Source organism: Ammodytes marinus (assembly GCF_949987685.1).
Source record: "Ammodytes marinus genome assembly, chromosome: 5".
Taxonomy (NCBI): domain Eukaryota; kingdom Metazoa; phylum Chordata; class Actinopteri; order Uranoscopiformes; family Ammodytidae; genus Ammodytes; species Ammodytes marinus.
The window spans coordinates 29,383,912-29,399,894 of record NC_137234.1 but is presented as its reverse complement, the minus strand read 5'-3'; the positions used below and the strand labels follow the sequence as shown (position 1 = coordinate 29,399,894).

At 39.1% G+C, this 15,983-nt stretch overlaps 1 protein-coding gene across 1 annotated transcript; it reads right to left on the bottom strand.

Annotated features, from left to right (window-relative positions):
* Positions 1–1,142: 1,142 nt before the first annotated feature.
* On the bottom strand, positions 1,143–11,776 carry LOC307250328 (fatty acyl-CoA hydrolase precursor, medium chain-like; the record flags this gene model as incomplete). Its single annotated transcript, XM_080027376.1, has 13 exons — positions 1,143–1,323; positions 3,013–3,085; positions 4,252–4,401; positions 5,268–5,409; positions 5,789–5,869; positions 7,417–7,557; positions 8,409–8,510; positions 9,086–9,190; positions 9,404–9,557; positions 9,682–9,815; positions 10,216–10,345; positions 10,915–11,116; positions 11,710–11,776. 13 exons carry the CDS (start codon positions 11,774–11,776, stop codon positions 1,143–1,145), a joined length of 1,662 nt encoding a protein of 553 aa, XP_079883502.1.
* Between the last annotated feature and the right edge of the window lie 4,207 nt (positions 11,777–15,983).

The window sequence follows — 15,983 nt, the reverse complement described above, 5'->3', positions numbered from 1 at the left end:
TCAGGGTCCTCTGGGATGGGCTTGTTGCTCTTTTTCTTTTATGGGACATATTTCTCAGTAATATAATGAGTGCATTTAAATTATTAAAAAATTAAAAGCGCCATATTACATTATATTTTTTAAATGTGCCACGGGCCAATCAATCAGTGTTTGACACCCCTGCACTAGTGGGTTAACTAAGAAATGCAAAAAAAAATATATATATATATATATTTTTTTTTCCAAAGGGCCATATTACATTATATTTTTAAAATCGGCCGCGGGCCAATAAAAAGCGGGCCGCGGGCCGTAGTTTGGACACCCCTGCTCTACACCAACAAAGTCGTGCCAAAGTGAATGGACAGTCCCAACAGCCAATAAGAACAGAGAATCGGAGTCTCGCTCTGATTGGTCAATGTGTCAGCTCATGTTAACTTTGACCAATCAGAACTCGTATACCCCAGCTTTAACTGGATATGAAGTAAATCCAGATATACACATTTTCACAATAATGATATTTCTTAGACAATGATGATAATATTTTTCTCCATGGTCAATTTTAAAAAGCCAGTTTGAATACTTTGCTTTTTACTTTGCATACAAATCTATCGCTATTTATGGTCAATCTATTTTTGAATTTCAAATTGCAATAGAAAATACCGCTCGCACTCACTGACTTTTATAGTTTCGGTTCTCTCTCAAAAATTATTTCAAACTGCTTAAAAACCATGCAATCCGTGTTTCAAACAGGACACCCGTTTATTAATTTCTTTGCAATGAAAGGAATTCCTTTAAATCACGGCTATGTTACAAAACACATCTATAGAAAAAAGACACTTGGGGGCGCCCTTAGCTCAGTTGGTAGGGCGTCCCCCCCATGGGCCTCGGCCAGCAGCGGACCCGGGTTCGATTCTAGCCCGCGGTCGTTCTCTGCATGTCACTCCCCTCTTTGCCCCATTTCAACTCTGTCTCTACACCATCAATAAAGCATAAAAAATGCCAAAAAAATATCTTAAAAAAAAAAAAAAAAAAGACACTTACATTGAATTCAAAGTTAGAGAAGACATAGATGAGACAAAGACCAGTTAGTTTATGTGATAATGCATACAAACGCTCAAACGTGGGACCTTCATAAACAATACATGAGAGCTTGCACAGACAGGTCAGTTTCCATGTTCGGCTGCTGCTAACTGTGCTAGCTTGTGAGGGAGGGTCACCATGGCGAAGTGGACCCTGGCCTCTCTGAGTTTGAGTCTGACTATAGGGATCAGGTCCAGCTCCATGTACTGCTGCTTCTGCCTGTCATACTGGGGCCAAGACACCAGACAAGGACCGCTGGGGGAGCTGAGGAGGACACATATTCAAACATCACAGATTATTAATGGAATAAGCAAATAGAATCATCCACGTAGCCTATATAGAATGTTTGCCACTGATTTAATACGCCTACAGAAACATGTCTGTTAATATGTATGCATGTGTTTGTCCAAAGCAAATGCCTTATTGTGTAGAATTATAACTAGAATACTAATTGCACGGATCATGTTAACTAGAAAATAATTTCAACGTTATCTATTTTAATTTGTTGCATGAATTGAAAAAGGCAAACATTTTCCATCATGTATTTTACTTTCCCATTGCTCAGTACACCGTGTGTAAGAGCAACATAGGTATCAGCAGGAACCAAACTTTGGTTCCACTGATGTTTCTACCCGGGATTAGATAAAGGATTTTTGACCACACACAGTTATGTCGCGCCACACACCCGCTGCAGTAAGAGTCCTTGTTTGTGCGTTGTTAAACATATAAGAGTTAAGGAAAGTGCATATAAACTTAACAAATGTTTTTAATTGCAAGTAAGACTCAGACTTTCATTCAGGAGATAAAGCGAAAGAGCATCAAGAAGGTAATCCATGGTAGGGGAGAACGGGGTAATTTGTCACACGGGTTGGTTGTCACAATCGTTATATCTCGGAACCAGAAGGCGCTGTCTGTGAAATTTTGGTATGTAAATATCCAGAATTGGGATCAGAGGTCACCTACATAGTCTTCCTTGGAGTTAGACTGCTGAATTTGAGGTGAGACGAGTGTTTGTGTTTTTCATGTCAAATTGAAAATATTTAGCTCCTCAGTATTTTTCTTCTAGGCTTTTACACAATGGGTTTATAACAAAACACTTGTTACCCATACAAAGTGTGAAGGGTAAACTATAGTTTAGATTGTGGTTAGCAAGCTAATTAGTTGTCAGATGGTTGTTGGCCTTGATGCTAGCAAGAAATTCAAGTTGGGGTTGGTCGTCACATTTTTGGGGGGTTGGTTGTCACATGTTACCTCAATGCTGCAGCCAGAAAAGGAACCCAATAACAAAATAAATTGTCAAGCTGTATCCTCACTGACACCCCAGAGAAGGAGAGCATAGAGCAGGAAAAGGCAGCTAGCATGCAAAAGAAAAAAGGACAACAAAATCAAAACAACCCAGTGCATCCCAAGCTAGACCAGCTGCCAAGGCTACAGTAAGTTATGTAGGCCTATTTGTCAACTTGACAATGCAATTAAACTTTCAAATTTAGTTCTACTTTCTTGCCTTCTTTTTAAGATTATTCCCATTAAAATAACATTGTGACAAACAACCCCATATTGTTTGACAACTGACCCCTTGATGGGGTTGGTTGTCACAATGTGTAAGGGTGTCTTTGATGATTAATTTCTTCTTTATTACAATAAGATAGAAAAAGTGAGGGGTACACATTTCAAGCCAACACCTTAAGCTTCAATTTAATGTAGGAATGACTATTGAAAGATGTTTAGGTGATGAGCAATTCTCACTAGAGTAAACAGTGTGCCTACTTACCCCGTTCTCCCCTATAGCCTCTCAGGGCTTAGCCTCTACTGTATACCACATGTTCATATAGACATGTGCATTTCCTTCCTTTGGTGTGCTTGCAACCAAAGTAAAAACATGTACTGCAAAGAAAAGTTCCATGTTGCTGAGCTGTGTCACTGATATAGCTGTTCTCAGTGTGTACTACTCACCCAGTGCGGGCAAAGTTGGCCCAGTAGCCCATCATGGTCCTACAAAGACTTTCATCTTCCTTGTTTGTGTTGCCTGAAGACACAAATGCACACAAACAAAATCAAACACTGAAAATTCCATTATCTGAGTGATTACTCTCCCACCCGCTCATTCTCTTATCTATGACCAAGTCCCAGAGCTTGGGGCATGAAATGACCATGTCTGATCTATAAGTAAATATACTGTAAATAACTGTATTGGCAGAGAAGATTTGGCAAGTTTTTCATGGGCACAATTCACATACTCACCTCTGCTGCTCAACCCACAAAAGCAAATGTGTCACCAGTTAAAAAGGGAAAAAAACACTCTTTCCAACGGTATAGAATGTATTGCCAAGAAGCATTGTTACAACAAAGAAATACTCGACCAAACACAAACCTCCTTACTTTTTCTGCTAACTATATACAGTCATATGAAAAAGTTTGGGAACCCCTCTCAGCCGGCAACATTGCACTGATTTGTTGAACCATGTACAGATACACAATCTGCAGCCAGATGTTCTTGCAGGTCTTTGGAGGTGATCTTTGGGTTGTGTGCAACCATTCTCACAATCCGCCGCATATGCCGCTCTTGTACTTTTCTTGGTCTGCTAGACCTGGGTTTAACTGCAACTGTGCCTGTGTCCTTCCATTCCCTGACAACGTTCCTTACAGTAGAAATTGACAATTGAAACCTTTGGGAAAGCTTCTTGTAGCCTTCCCCTAAACCATGATAATGAATAATCATTGTTTTTAAGATCTTTTGGGAGCAGTTTTGATGATCCCATTCTGTCTCACTTCAGCAGAGAGTCAAAAAGAAGTGCAACTTGCATTTAGGCACCTAAAATACATTTTCTCATGATTAAACAGACATTTCTATGAGGTTCAAGGCTTAACAACATAATCCAACCAACTTTGTGTTTAAAGTCATCAGTTTTACATGCTGTTACAGGCATTAAAATCAACAAAACCACAAGGGTACCCATATTTTTGCACAGCCAGTTTTTCACATTTTATTTTATTTCATACAACCAAATACTGCTTTTCAAAAAATCTTTGTTTGGAAAACATCCCAGTACTTAGCTGTTCCTGGTAAATTAAAGACATACCACTTTTATCTTTTTTTTGTGAAAGCAGAGTCAATTATAATGCCGGCTGAGAGGGGTTCCCAAACTTTTTCATATGATTGTATAATGGTTAGCATATTCCACCGGACCCCACCTGTGATTTTGATGTGTCCGTTCCAGAAACATCCACCGAACATGAAGGCCACATCGTCTGCATGATCTGCCTTCACAAAGCTGGGTCTGCTGTGTTTGTATATCTGGGATTGGTACACAAACTCATACATGTAAACAGGAACACCGGCATCTAAATACACAGAGGAGAGAAGGTCAAGAGTTGTGTGTTTGCTTGGGGCTGTGATGAAGGTTAAAACACTAGAGGAATTAGCTAGACCTTGCAGGTAATTATCGTAGTTCACTGCAGGGCCATGCATTTACACTATTAAGGGCTGCTTTCCTTAAAGGTGCAGTGTGTAATACCTGAATATTTAGTGGCATCAAGTGGTGAAAGTCCTAGATTTCAATGCTCAATTGGTAACCCCCCCCCCCCCCCCCCCTTTCGAATAATTTACAAAAGCTACCGTGGCCTCCACAGACAGGAAGCTAGTTTCTAAAGATGGCATCATCCACCACTGCCTCAAGTCTTTCCACAATATCAAGTGATGAGGTGAAGATGTATTCAGTTATTTATTCTATAGTTATTCTTCTTTCTCTTCCAAGAGGTGCACCAGAGCACCCTTTATATATACTGTATATATCTTAAAAACGTGTAAGGTTGTTAAGTATGTCCGTTTTGTGCTACTGTAGAAACATGGCGGCCTCCATATAAAAGGGTAATCCTAATACAATAAAATAAATCAACTTCTATGATTTTAAAGCGCTTATACACTGATGAAAACACAACATAGGAATATTATAATCCATTTCTACCTAGTCTGTTCTGAAAAGGGCAATACATTCTACACACTGCCCCTTTAAATGTTTGGTGAAAACAAAAAAATTAACAGTAGGACTCACAGCTATTTTCAATAGTGTACATGGAATTTTTGGATGTATAAAATGAAAAAAACGCAAAGCCGAAATGACAGTTAAGGAGCAACACATATCTATCATGTGTGAATTGTGCTAGTGTGGGCCATTGGTTTTGGATGCTGGTTCTGTGGCCCTTCTGACCTAAGTGGTATCCGGCCACCTTGACCACAGGCAGCGTCATCAGCAGGTCTCCCATAATCTCAGTGAACGCGTCTCTGATCTCCTCCGGGGTGTGAGCTTCCTTCAGGTATTCGTCTGCAATGAGGCCGTTGGCAGCAGAGGCCTGGAACAGGTAGAGGAAGGTTGGATCATTTAAAGGGATATTTAACAATGGATGGGCCACTGCCATTCACCTTTTTCTTTGAATCCTATTCAGTTTTTTTTTACTTTTTTATGTGTGTGACAGACTTCTTTCTCTGGGAATTTGTGTACGCTTGCCTCAAAATGGCCCACAAAATCAATTTGGTTATCTATTTTTTTATAGTAAATCATACTAATTACAAAAAAACTTAAAAATAAATATAACTGTCAATAAAACAATAATATTTGAAAACTTGTCTTTTGAAATAACATATTAATTAATATTAAAAAGAAAGAAAAAAAAAAAACTCTTCAATTAAAAATCAATGAATTATAATCATCAACCAGTATGTGGAACTCACCCCTGCAGGATTGAACATGTTCATCACTGCTAGAACTGTCTCTCTGTTCATGCCGTTGAACCAGCCAGGAGGGGCGAAGCTCTGTGAACAACATGACACACCATCAATCAAAATGAGTTCACTAACAAATAATAACCCTCTAAAGCCTCTGTGAACCCAAATCCTTCTAACTATGTTATATGAGGAGTCAGTTGCATGATAGTAAAGCATCTGGAAAGAGTCAGGCATATTTATCTTTCCAAATGAAAGATATTGTCATTTGAGTTTGATAAACCTTTCAGAAATTCGGTTAAGATGAGGCGGGGCTATGCTTTGGTTCTTATTACACAGTAAGTACACTCAACAAAAATATAAACGCAACACTTTTGTTTTTGCTCCCATTTTTCATGAGATGGACTTAAATATCTAAAATTCATTCCAGATACACAATTGTACCATTTCTCTCAAACATTGTTCACAAATCTGTCTAAATGTGTGATAGTGAGCACTTCTGCTTTGCTGAGATAATCCATCCCACCTCACAGGTGTGCCACATCAAGATGCTGATCTGACATCATGATTAGTGCACAGGTGTGCCTTAGACTGTCCACAATAAAAGGCCACCCTGAAATGTGCAGTTTTGTCTCACAGCAAAATGCCACAGATGCCACAAGCTTTGAGGGAGCGTGCAATTGGCATGCTGACAGCAGGAATGTCAACCAGATCTGTTGCTCGTGCATTGAATGTTCATTTCTCCACCATAAGCCGTTTCCAGCAACTTCGCACAGCCATTGAAGAGGAGTGGACCAACATTCCACAGGCCACAATCGACAATCTGATAAACTCTATGCGAAGAAGATGTGTTGCACTGCATGAGGCAAATGGTGGTCACACCAGATACTGACTGGTTCTGAGTCCCCAGACCCCCAATAAAGCAAAAAAATGCACATTTCAGAGTAGCCTTTTATTGTGGACAGTCTAAGGCACTGTGCACTAATCATGATGTCAGATCAGCATCTTGATGTGGCACACCTGTGAGGTGGGATGGATTATCTCAGCAAAGCAGAAGTGCTCACTATCACACATTTAGACAGATTTGTGAACAATGTTTGAGAGAAATGGTACAATTGTGTATCTGGAATGAATTTTAGATCTTTAAGTCCATCTCATGAAAAATGGGAGCAAAAACAAAAGTGTTGCGTTTATATTTTTGTTGAGTGTATTTTGAACCAATCACGGCAGTCCTCTGGCCGAACGTTCTACAAAAACGACAACTATTGCCATTGAGACCGCTTGATATGGCCACACACACACACACACACACACACACACACACACACACACACACACACACACACACACACACACACACACACACACACACACACACACACACACACACACACACACACACACACAGTCTTGTCAAACTGTTTTTTGTTAACAAAGAGTTATAATATTTATGAACTTTTATTTTCGATCAGATTTTTGTAAACGCTTAATATGACAGCCAACTTTGATATCATATATTGATTTATTATTATTTTAGAGCAGGTTTACCGAGGCTATAAAGGCAAAGAGGCTGGGGAAAAGTACATCATATCTGAACATTATTTTAAAATGAAAGCATTGAGAAGTGTGTGAGTGACCTGAGGCAGAATCCATCCAAACTCATGGTTGGTTATCCCCATCATGACTGGGACCTTCAGCACTTCTTTCTTCTTCAGGAGCTCCTCTGCTGTGTCCGTCAGAAACTCTCCATCCACCACGGCTCCCAAGTAAATCCTCATCTGAACACAGGGCCACACTAACTGTTATTCATCAACATCAGTGCAACACTGGCCAAGCGGATGAGGGGGTACCACACTCTCAATGGCTGTTTAGCAGCAGTCTGCCATCTTGTGGCAAAAATTAGGCTTGACACTTGAAATTCTGATGGAGCATTTTTTTACACTAAGGAGAAGCAGCTTTTAGTTATTATGCACCAACAATCTGGAACAAACTCCCAGAGAACTTGAGGTCTGCTGCAACTCTCAGTTCTTTTAAATCGAGTCTGAAGACTTTTTTGTTTCCATTTTAACCTGCAATTTTAATTTTATTTGCTTTTAAATCGAGTTTTCATTTTTTGTTATTTGCTTCTTTTATTCGCTTTTAAATGTTTTATAATGTGTTTTATGTATTCTAAACTTGCCCCTGTAAAGCACTTTGAGTGGCCTTGTGTCTGAATTGTGCTATATAAATAAACTTGCCTTGCCTTGCCTTACACTGAAACTAGACAAACTTCTATCCTTCTATACGTGTGTTGCCCCTCTCTGTAGTTCTAGGGTATGCAAAAAAAATAGTACTGCATAACATTAACAGCATGTTTATTTATAGATAAGGCTGAATTGCTTTTGATATGATGTCAGGAATCAAGTCATTCTCAACTTGCTACTTTTATTTATTTATTTACTTTGGTATAGGTTAATCCTAGTTTTCTCATCACACGTGTTCTGCTTTACTTTGGTCTCTTCCCTTAAATTGAATATTTTGAAAGTTAAAAAGGATAAAAACAATTGCAGGTAATAATAAAACACACACGTTAAGCTAAATACCCCTGTAACATCTACAGTATGTTGTATATCTTCAAAAGACCTTTTACCTTTTTGGCGACTTCAACCAACTCCTCTTGGTTTTTTCCCTTCATACATTGGACCAGTTCCTGTGTGCTACTGCGGTCACATCCAGCATGGCTGGCAGCAATCTAGTAATAAGGAAGAGATGAGTGAAACACAAGTACAAAGTAAATCTATATTAATAATGTAAATCTATTATTTTACTCTGGTGTACATACATTGTTAAATGCTATAAGATTAATATATTGCTTTCAAGACTCCACTTAATTTTCATTATGTCCAGTGCTAAAAATAGTGCTGCAAACAAACAAGACTGAAAATCAAGGTCAAAATGTCAAAGTATCATTCCTAAAAAAGTATTAAGCATATTGATCTAGGCTATTAGCTATCCATTAGCTTGCTTAGGCTACTATTGCTGGAAATGCAACAGTAAGCAACATAGCTGTAAGAAATGTAGAAATGTAAAATGTAAAAAGAGTGTTGGCCTGAGTTGGTGGGGACCACAAAAGAGCTTTAAGAAGAATGAATCTATAAAGTGGATTCAAAAACCGACCCTGATGGTATTCTTCTGTCGCTCTGTGTCTGGGTTTGTAAATAGGCAACTTGTTAACTAACCATATTTATGCATTGAAAATAAATCAATTTAGTTTTTTGGCCTTAATTCCAAAAGCAAATTCCTGTTAATCTACTCATCTTGCAGTACCTTGGTAAGACCCAAAGGTTGTCTTGTAGTGTAGCTGCCAATGGTTGATACGCCACTTTGAAAAATCGCCCTCTGGAACAGTCCTTTTGCTTGTGGAGACAGAGTCTGTTTATTGGGGAAAATGTGTATACAATCACTTCACAAATGGACATGATAAAAAATAAAAATAAAATGTCGAGGAGGATCAGAGGGCAAGTGTGGAAGTCCAACTAGCCGAACAATGATTTCAAAAAGGGAGATTTAGGCACGGTTGCCCCCACTGCATCTCCCTCTGTGCACACCACTGCATGGATTCGTTTCATATATAGATTTTTTTACCAGTATGGATGCACTGATGCCTCCTGCCGATTGTCCTGCGACTGTGACTGTTTGTGGATCTCCGCCGAAGGCCTTAATATTTGCCTGGACCCATCTCAGGGCTGCCAGCTGATCCAAGAAACCCCAGTTACCCCGGGCGTGTTCGTCACCAGTGCTTTGGGAACAGGAAAAGTCAGGATGTGTTGCTTTAATCACATACTTTCAAACTTTTCTCATAGTTTATTATTCCTTTTTTTGAAAGCAGTGACAGAAGTGTGTCAAACAACACTATTCCTTACCTCAGGAATCCCAGAATGCCGAGGCGATACTGTATAACGACCATCACTATGTTTTCATAGGCGGCTAACGGGGCGCCGTCATACTGAGAGGCTGCACCGCTTGACAGATCTCCTCCATGGATCCACACCATCACCTGGGAACACAAACACAACACAGGCATCATTGCCATGCATTACACTAAATACATGTTTACAAGACTGTTCTTTTTAGAGTCACTTAAAAGGTGTGTCCATTAAATACTGTAAACAGTGTGTATGCATTGATCATCATTCATACATTTTCACTGATTTTGAACAAGCGTTCTCCAGAATCAGCATCTCCTCCTTTAAAGCATTCAGACCATATAACATAAACACTTGACATTACTATCCACAGCAGTGCAGCAACGTCAGAAGTTAGTGGCTCCCTTCACAAAGTGAGTCTTTAATGCAGGGCGGCTGTTGCATCGACACTGTACATTTTGTCAACATTTTCGATTCTGTCATTTGTCCACGCTTTTACATGAATACACACAAGCTGTCTCTTTAACCCACCGGTAGTCTGTCACCTTTTGTCGCATTGGCTGGAGTGTAAACGTTCAGATACAGACAGTCCTCTGAAATCTGTGGTGGGGTGGATTGCATGACATTGACATTTACAAATTGTTCTGGATCCTGGATACACCTGGGGAGATGGAAAGAAAGAAAAGTGTGTGTGTGTGTGTGTCATCTAGACAAAGGTGTAAAGAGTAGCTGAAAACTACATTGTGGATTTTTTTTTAATTTTTTTTATTAAGATTATTAAAAGAGAAACCAGCAGATTCTCAAATAGGGATATTGGAACCATGCCATTTTGCATTCACTAGAAAGGACTTTTTTAAAATGTTTCATATGTGCTTTTAGGCCTACATACTGTTGGGTTGTACAGTATATAATATTTTATATATTTTTTTATTTTAACTCTTCATATGTTTTGTGTGCTAAAATCTTAATGTGTAAAGTAACTAGTAACTTAAACTATCAAAGAAATGTAGGGGAGCAAAAAGTTTTTAAAAATTCCACTGAATTGTAGTGGATTATAAAGTAGCATGAAAATAAAATAGTCAAGTTAAGTACAGTACAAGTGCCTCAAACCTGTACTCAAGTAAAGTAGCTACTTGCGTAAATGTAGTTTGTTACATTACACCTCTGCAATTACAGAGCAAATCTTGTAATGTGTTGTTCCCCCTTTTGGTGTCTACCATGCACTCTTACACGGGGGGCTGCTGTGTGCCATCTCTCTCCCCCTCCCAGGGCTCTGCGTCTAGGGGAGCAGCAAAGCGGAGTGATCCCACTGGGGGCCGGGCAAAGGGGATTCCCAGGAACTGCTTGGCCCTCCTCTCGGTGCCTTTCAGCGTCACTTGTTCCCCTCGGATTTTGCCATTTTTCACGGACACAACAAGGTCAGCGCTCCCTGCTGTTGATACAACAAGTGTGGTTTTTGTATGTTAAAAGGACCAGTAGTTTGGCAAGGTTACAATTGAGACTGAAATTGGCACAACCATTACTACTGAAACCTGGGGACAGGCTTGTGAAGAAGCACCTTTAGAGACCAGTTCTAGTATCTGGAGAGAGTTCAGGTGGAAAATTAGATATTTAAGAACTCCACAAGTGACATTTGAATGGAACCAAACAGGCTCATATAATCCCTTGAGAAAATGTGGACAGCACATTGGCAATCACACTCATATTCTGTGGTCGTGTCCAAAATTATGTGACTACTGGATGGATGTATTAGATGCTCTCAAAGGTTTTTCAATATTGGATACCAAACCCAAAGACCCCACAGTAACAATAATAAGTAATATTTAAACAACTACAAAAAACAAAACTGTCTTCAAAACTTTGGCTTTGGAAAAATCCAAAGCCAAAGCCATTTTGGTTTAATTGTTCTTAGCAATCCTTGCGCTGTTAAGACACTATAAAAAGTGTGCAAATGACCTTTATATACCATGCCATACACAGGAACGGTTGCATCAAAAACTCCTTCAAAATGGATTGTTTTCCTACCTGGTGCTGCCCCTGCTATGGCTGTCAGAGCAGGCAGGAGAGAAACAAAGAGCAGCGCTGTTCTCATCCTGACCGGGATCCTGGAGAAAAGACACAGAGATTTACATTGTACTTTCAGAGAAATAACCCTCTGCCCTTTGTGCTGGCCCTCTAGCACCACCCCTCACACACACACACACAAACACACACACACACACACGCTTACAAATCACCCCTTTTTCCGTGTCACATGTTGCACCGTCACACAAACACCACCCGATGCTCAATAAATAAAATAAAAACACACTTTGTTGTGAATGACAAAGTGTGTTGACGCACTTTCAACCTCTAACTCCTACACATAACAAACAAGCTCAGTATGTCACAACCACAGCTCAGCATAAGTAGCATAATCACCATTGACTTAGGTCAGTTGTATGGATAAAGTCTCATCTCCTTATAGTACAGGCATTTTGTGAGAAAATATGGGTGGACCTCTCAAAAATTGCAACAGAAGCAATTTCAACTGTTTTTGACTCATGCATATGTAATTAATAACATACTAAAAGTCTTAAGGAATCCAAGTGGTGGAAAGTTATTTTCTAAGGGGTTTCTTAACCACACCTTTATGTCAATTTTCGGCTTCCTAAAGTACTGTTTTATGGTAGAGGGGATATGTGCAAAATTGTTAACCCCTTCAGAAAAGCTTGAAACTTGGTACACTTATACAGTTTGGGGCTCTGAACATTTTCAGATATTAAGCCATTGCAAAATTGAATCATGGTTGTCATGGAGACCATTTTACTTTCCGCCATAGCCTAATTATGCATTTTTCATCACAACTCCTGAACCAAACATAATACCACATAACTAGTGATGTCTTCATGGTCAGGGATTACTATGATACCACATACAACATCAGAGACAGTTAAGGTCAATAGTTAAGGGTGAATCCAATGTTAATTTTTATTTATTTATACATACATTCTTTTCTGATATCCACACAAATCGTTCATTACTGTCCAAATCAACCGACAACTTTGTTTAACAAGAGATATGGTACAATGCATGTGCAAATAAATGATTAACTATGAAGTCATAATATTCATTTGATTTAATTTTCTTGCCATAAATGTATTAAACGTTTTCAAGATAACAATGTCAAGTTATTTTTGGGTAATTTTTGCCTTTATTAGTTAGAGAGAGAGATCAGAACCATATGACCCAACAGCAGACCTGGAACTCATATGGAAAACTGCCATCCTGTTTGTCTCACAAAGGTCAGCATGGTCTAGTATGATGCAATTTGCACAGCATGGCAATCACCCGGGGAAAACATCCTTTGTGTTTACCCCATTGGTTGATATGAGACGTAGTGACCCTACATGCATCTACTCCGCATGTAAGTTCCTATGTGAACATGCCCACTGCCACAATTCCATCCCAATCATCACATTTTATCAACCACTGGTGGAAGGCCTTTCTTATGAAAGCAGCTGAGCCAGAGGTTAGTGACATGGGGGCTTCCACACTGATATTAGTTGTTGGGGTCCATTGGGCATGTTATGGTTGATGCTGGCAAGAGGAAGTGATAATGGTTTTCTATGCAGCCGTTGTGCATATTATGACAGGGAAGATGCTAGGATTGGATTTGCATTGAAAGAGTCCTTAATTGCCTGATTCTGCCTGATGCACTTGTTGTAACTCCCCATTAGCTGCAAGGAGATCCAAAATACTATGATGAAGAGATGTCATCAGCAGATGATACCTGCTGGAGATCGTATATAAAACTCTGGTGTCAATTAAGTTGCTGCAATATATGCAAAGCTGATAGACGATGTCTGCAGAGAAGGCTTGCCATTCTGATGTGATTCTCAGAATAAGATGACTTCTCAAATGCAAAACTGAATCCTTAAAATCCATTGGTAGACATATTTTGCAAGATTCTGAGAATTGGGAACTTCACCTTGAAACAATATCAGAAATGCTTCCTTTCATGGCAGTATCAGGGCATAATCTCTACACAAAATCAGCTCACATCTACAGTATGTGCAGACAGGGCCGCCCATAAGGGGTAGAAAGTGTGAAAGCTTTCTAGGGCCCAGCCACTTGGGGGGCTCATGGTCTTTGGAAGCCAAGAACCTACCTAGATAACCTTTATTTTTAGATATTTATGTCAATATCTATTCAAAGTTGGGTGTTTACACAGAGCTGCGGCTCCACTTAAAGGCCTACTTCACCGGTTTGAATATGAAGGTGTATTGAATTCTGAGATCCTATGTAGTATAAATGTGCAAAAAAACTTCAAAAAAAAAAAAACTCTTTCTGCCTGAGAAAAGGCAGAAAGAGTGTTTTTTTTAACCCTATATTTCTCTTTCTCGTGACATCACAGAAAGAGAAATATAGGGTTAAAAAAAACGTACTTTGTAAATATTACTGTGATGTCACAGTAAAAGACATCACAGTAATATTTACAAAGTAAGTTTTTTTTTTAACCCTATATTTCTCTTTCTGTGATGTCACGAGAAAGAGAAATATAGGGTTAAAATAAACACTCTTTCTGCCTTTTCTCAGGCTAGGATGAACCGATTTCAATTTTTTCCGCACATTTATACTACATAGGATCTCAGAATTCAATACACCTTCATATTCAAACCGGTGAAGTAGGCCTTTAAGGCCAAAAGTTTTCACAATTTGCACGTTTTCTATGCTACTAGTTTCTGGTATAAGATACATTTACACTAATTGACTGCACCAAATATTGCACTCTTTTGTATTTCTGCACATGACAATAAATCATTCGAAATATTTTGGTGGTATTGTTGAAATAAATAACGCTTAAAAATTAACATCGACAACAAATTCTTCACACAAAAAAGAAAAAAAAGGCGGTTCTCTATATGAATAACCAAACCAACCTACCCTTCAAAATTATAAAGTTGGCCTATATTTGGTTGCAACATTTAAGCTTAGTTCATTCTGCTCTCATCACTGCAAAATTACTGAAAACATTACAAAAAATTTCTTAATCTTTGAACACAAATCTGTTCCTTCAGTTATTTCCAACTTCTTTGTGCCTTGTATCTTTCTTTGCATTAAGAACTTTTTAAGGTCTATTTTCATTTTTTATTTTTAGAAACAATACAGAAAGCAGGACCTTGGTGGTTAGGGCAATAATTAAAACGGGATGATGCTGCTCGTCAGCTTCATTGTGGTATGACCCGGCTGGTTGGTCAATTGGCCAGGTTTCTGAAAAACTGGTCAGGGGCCGGTTTCCCAAAGCCTTCGTAGAGCCTTCTTAACGCTACGTCATTCGTAACCCCTACGTAGAGTTCCTACTTAACATTTCGCCTGTTTCCCGAAACGTTCTTTGCTACGAATCTCTTTCGTACGTCCTACGTTGGTAAGGTTGGTCTGGAGCGCCCGCAGAGCCTTCTAGCTCTACCGTAGGGATGTTTCAGCTCTCATTTGTGTCATTTAACTAATAAATCTGACTGTATTTCATATCAAACGGACACAGCGATGACTGTATTAAATAACAAACTGTTAAAAACGATAACTGTATATAGCGTACATATCACATTTAAAGTAAGCTATATATGTTAGCAGAATACCATTCACTCTGATTCACAAAGTGTTCAAACTATAAGTAGCCTACATAGTCATCTAACTGACTTGACAATCAGCATTAACTGATTGGATGCGATGTCCGTCAATATGAAAATAGGCTACTTTATACGTGATACACTACAGCCTACAGTCGGATCGTTTTTATCAGTTTGATATTTAATACAGTCATCGCTGTGTCCCTTTGATATGAAATACAGTCAGATTTATAAGTTTAATGACAAGTGAAGTCCCTGCGATCGCTGTGGCATCGCCAGAGATAGGCTTGGCTACTACAGACCCCCACATTTCCTTCCGTAAGCACCATGCGTAAAACGGACACGAGTGACATCCCTGTTGTGCATGGAACTGCCACAAGTCATTCATGAAGAAAATAATTGCTGGAAACAATCTTAATCTCCTCCGCTGTTTCTATATTTTTCTATAGCCTAGGCTACCTTTTTTAAATCAGTAGGCCTATAGGCTATGGTAATACGTTCGACCAAGGTTAACACTAGAACCATCGCATTGTGTTCCACACACTGCGGAGCTGTCAGCTGAGCCGGCTCAGCTGACAGCTCCGCAGTGTGCGTCGGATTCTCCGCCTCAAAACATGTAAACGTGTGAAAAAATTATTAATAATCAATTAAAGCTTACCTTAAAATAAGTGTGCCATGTTACTGTTTATT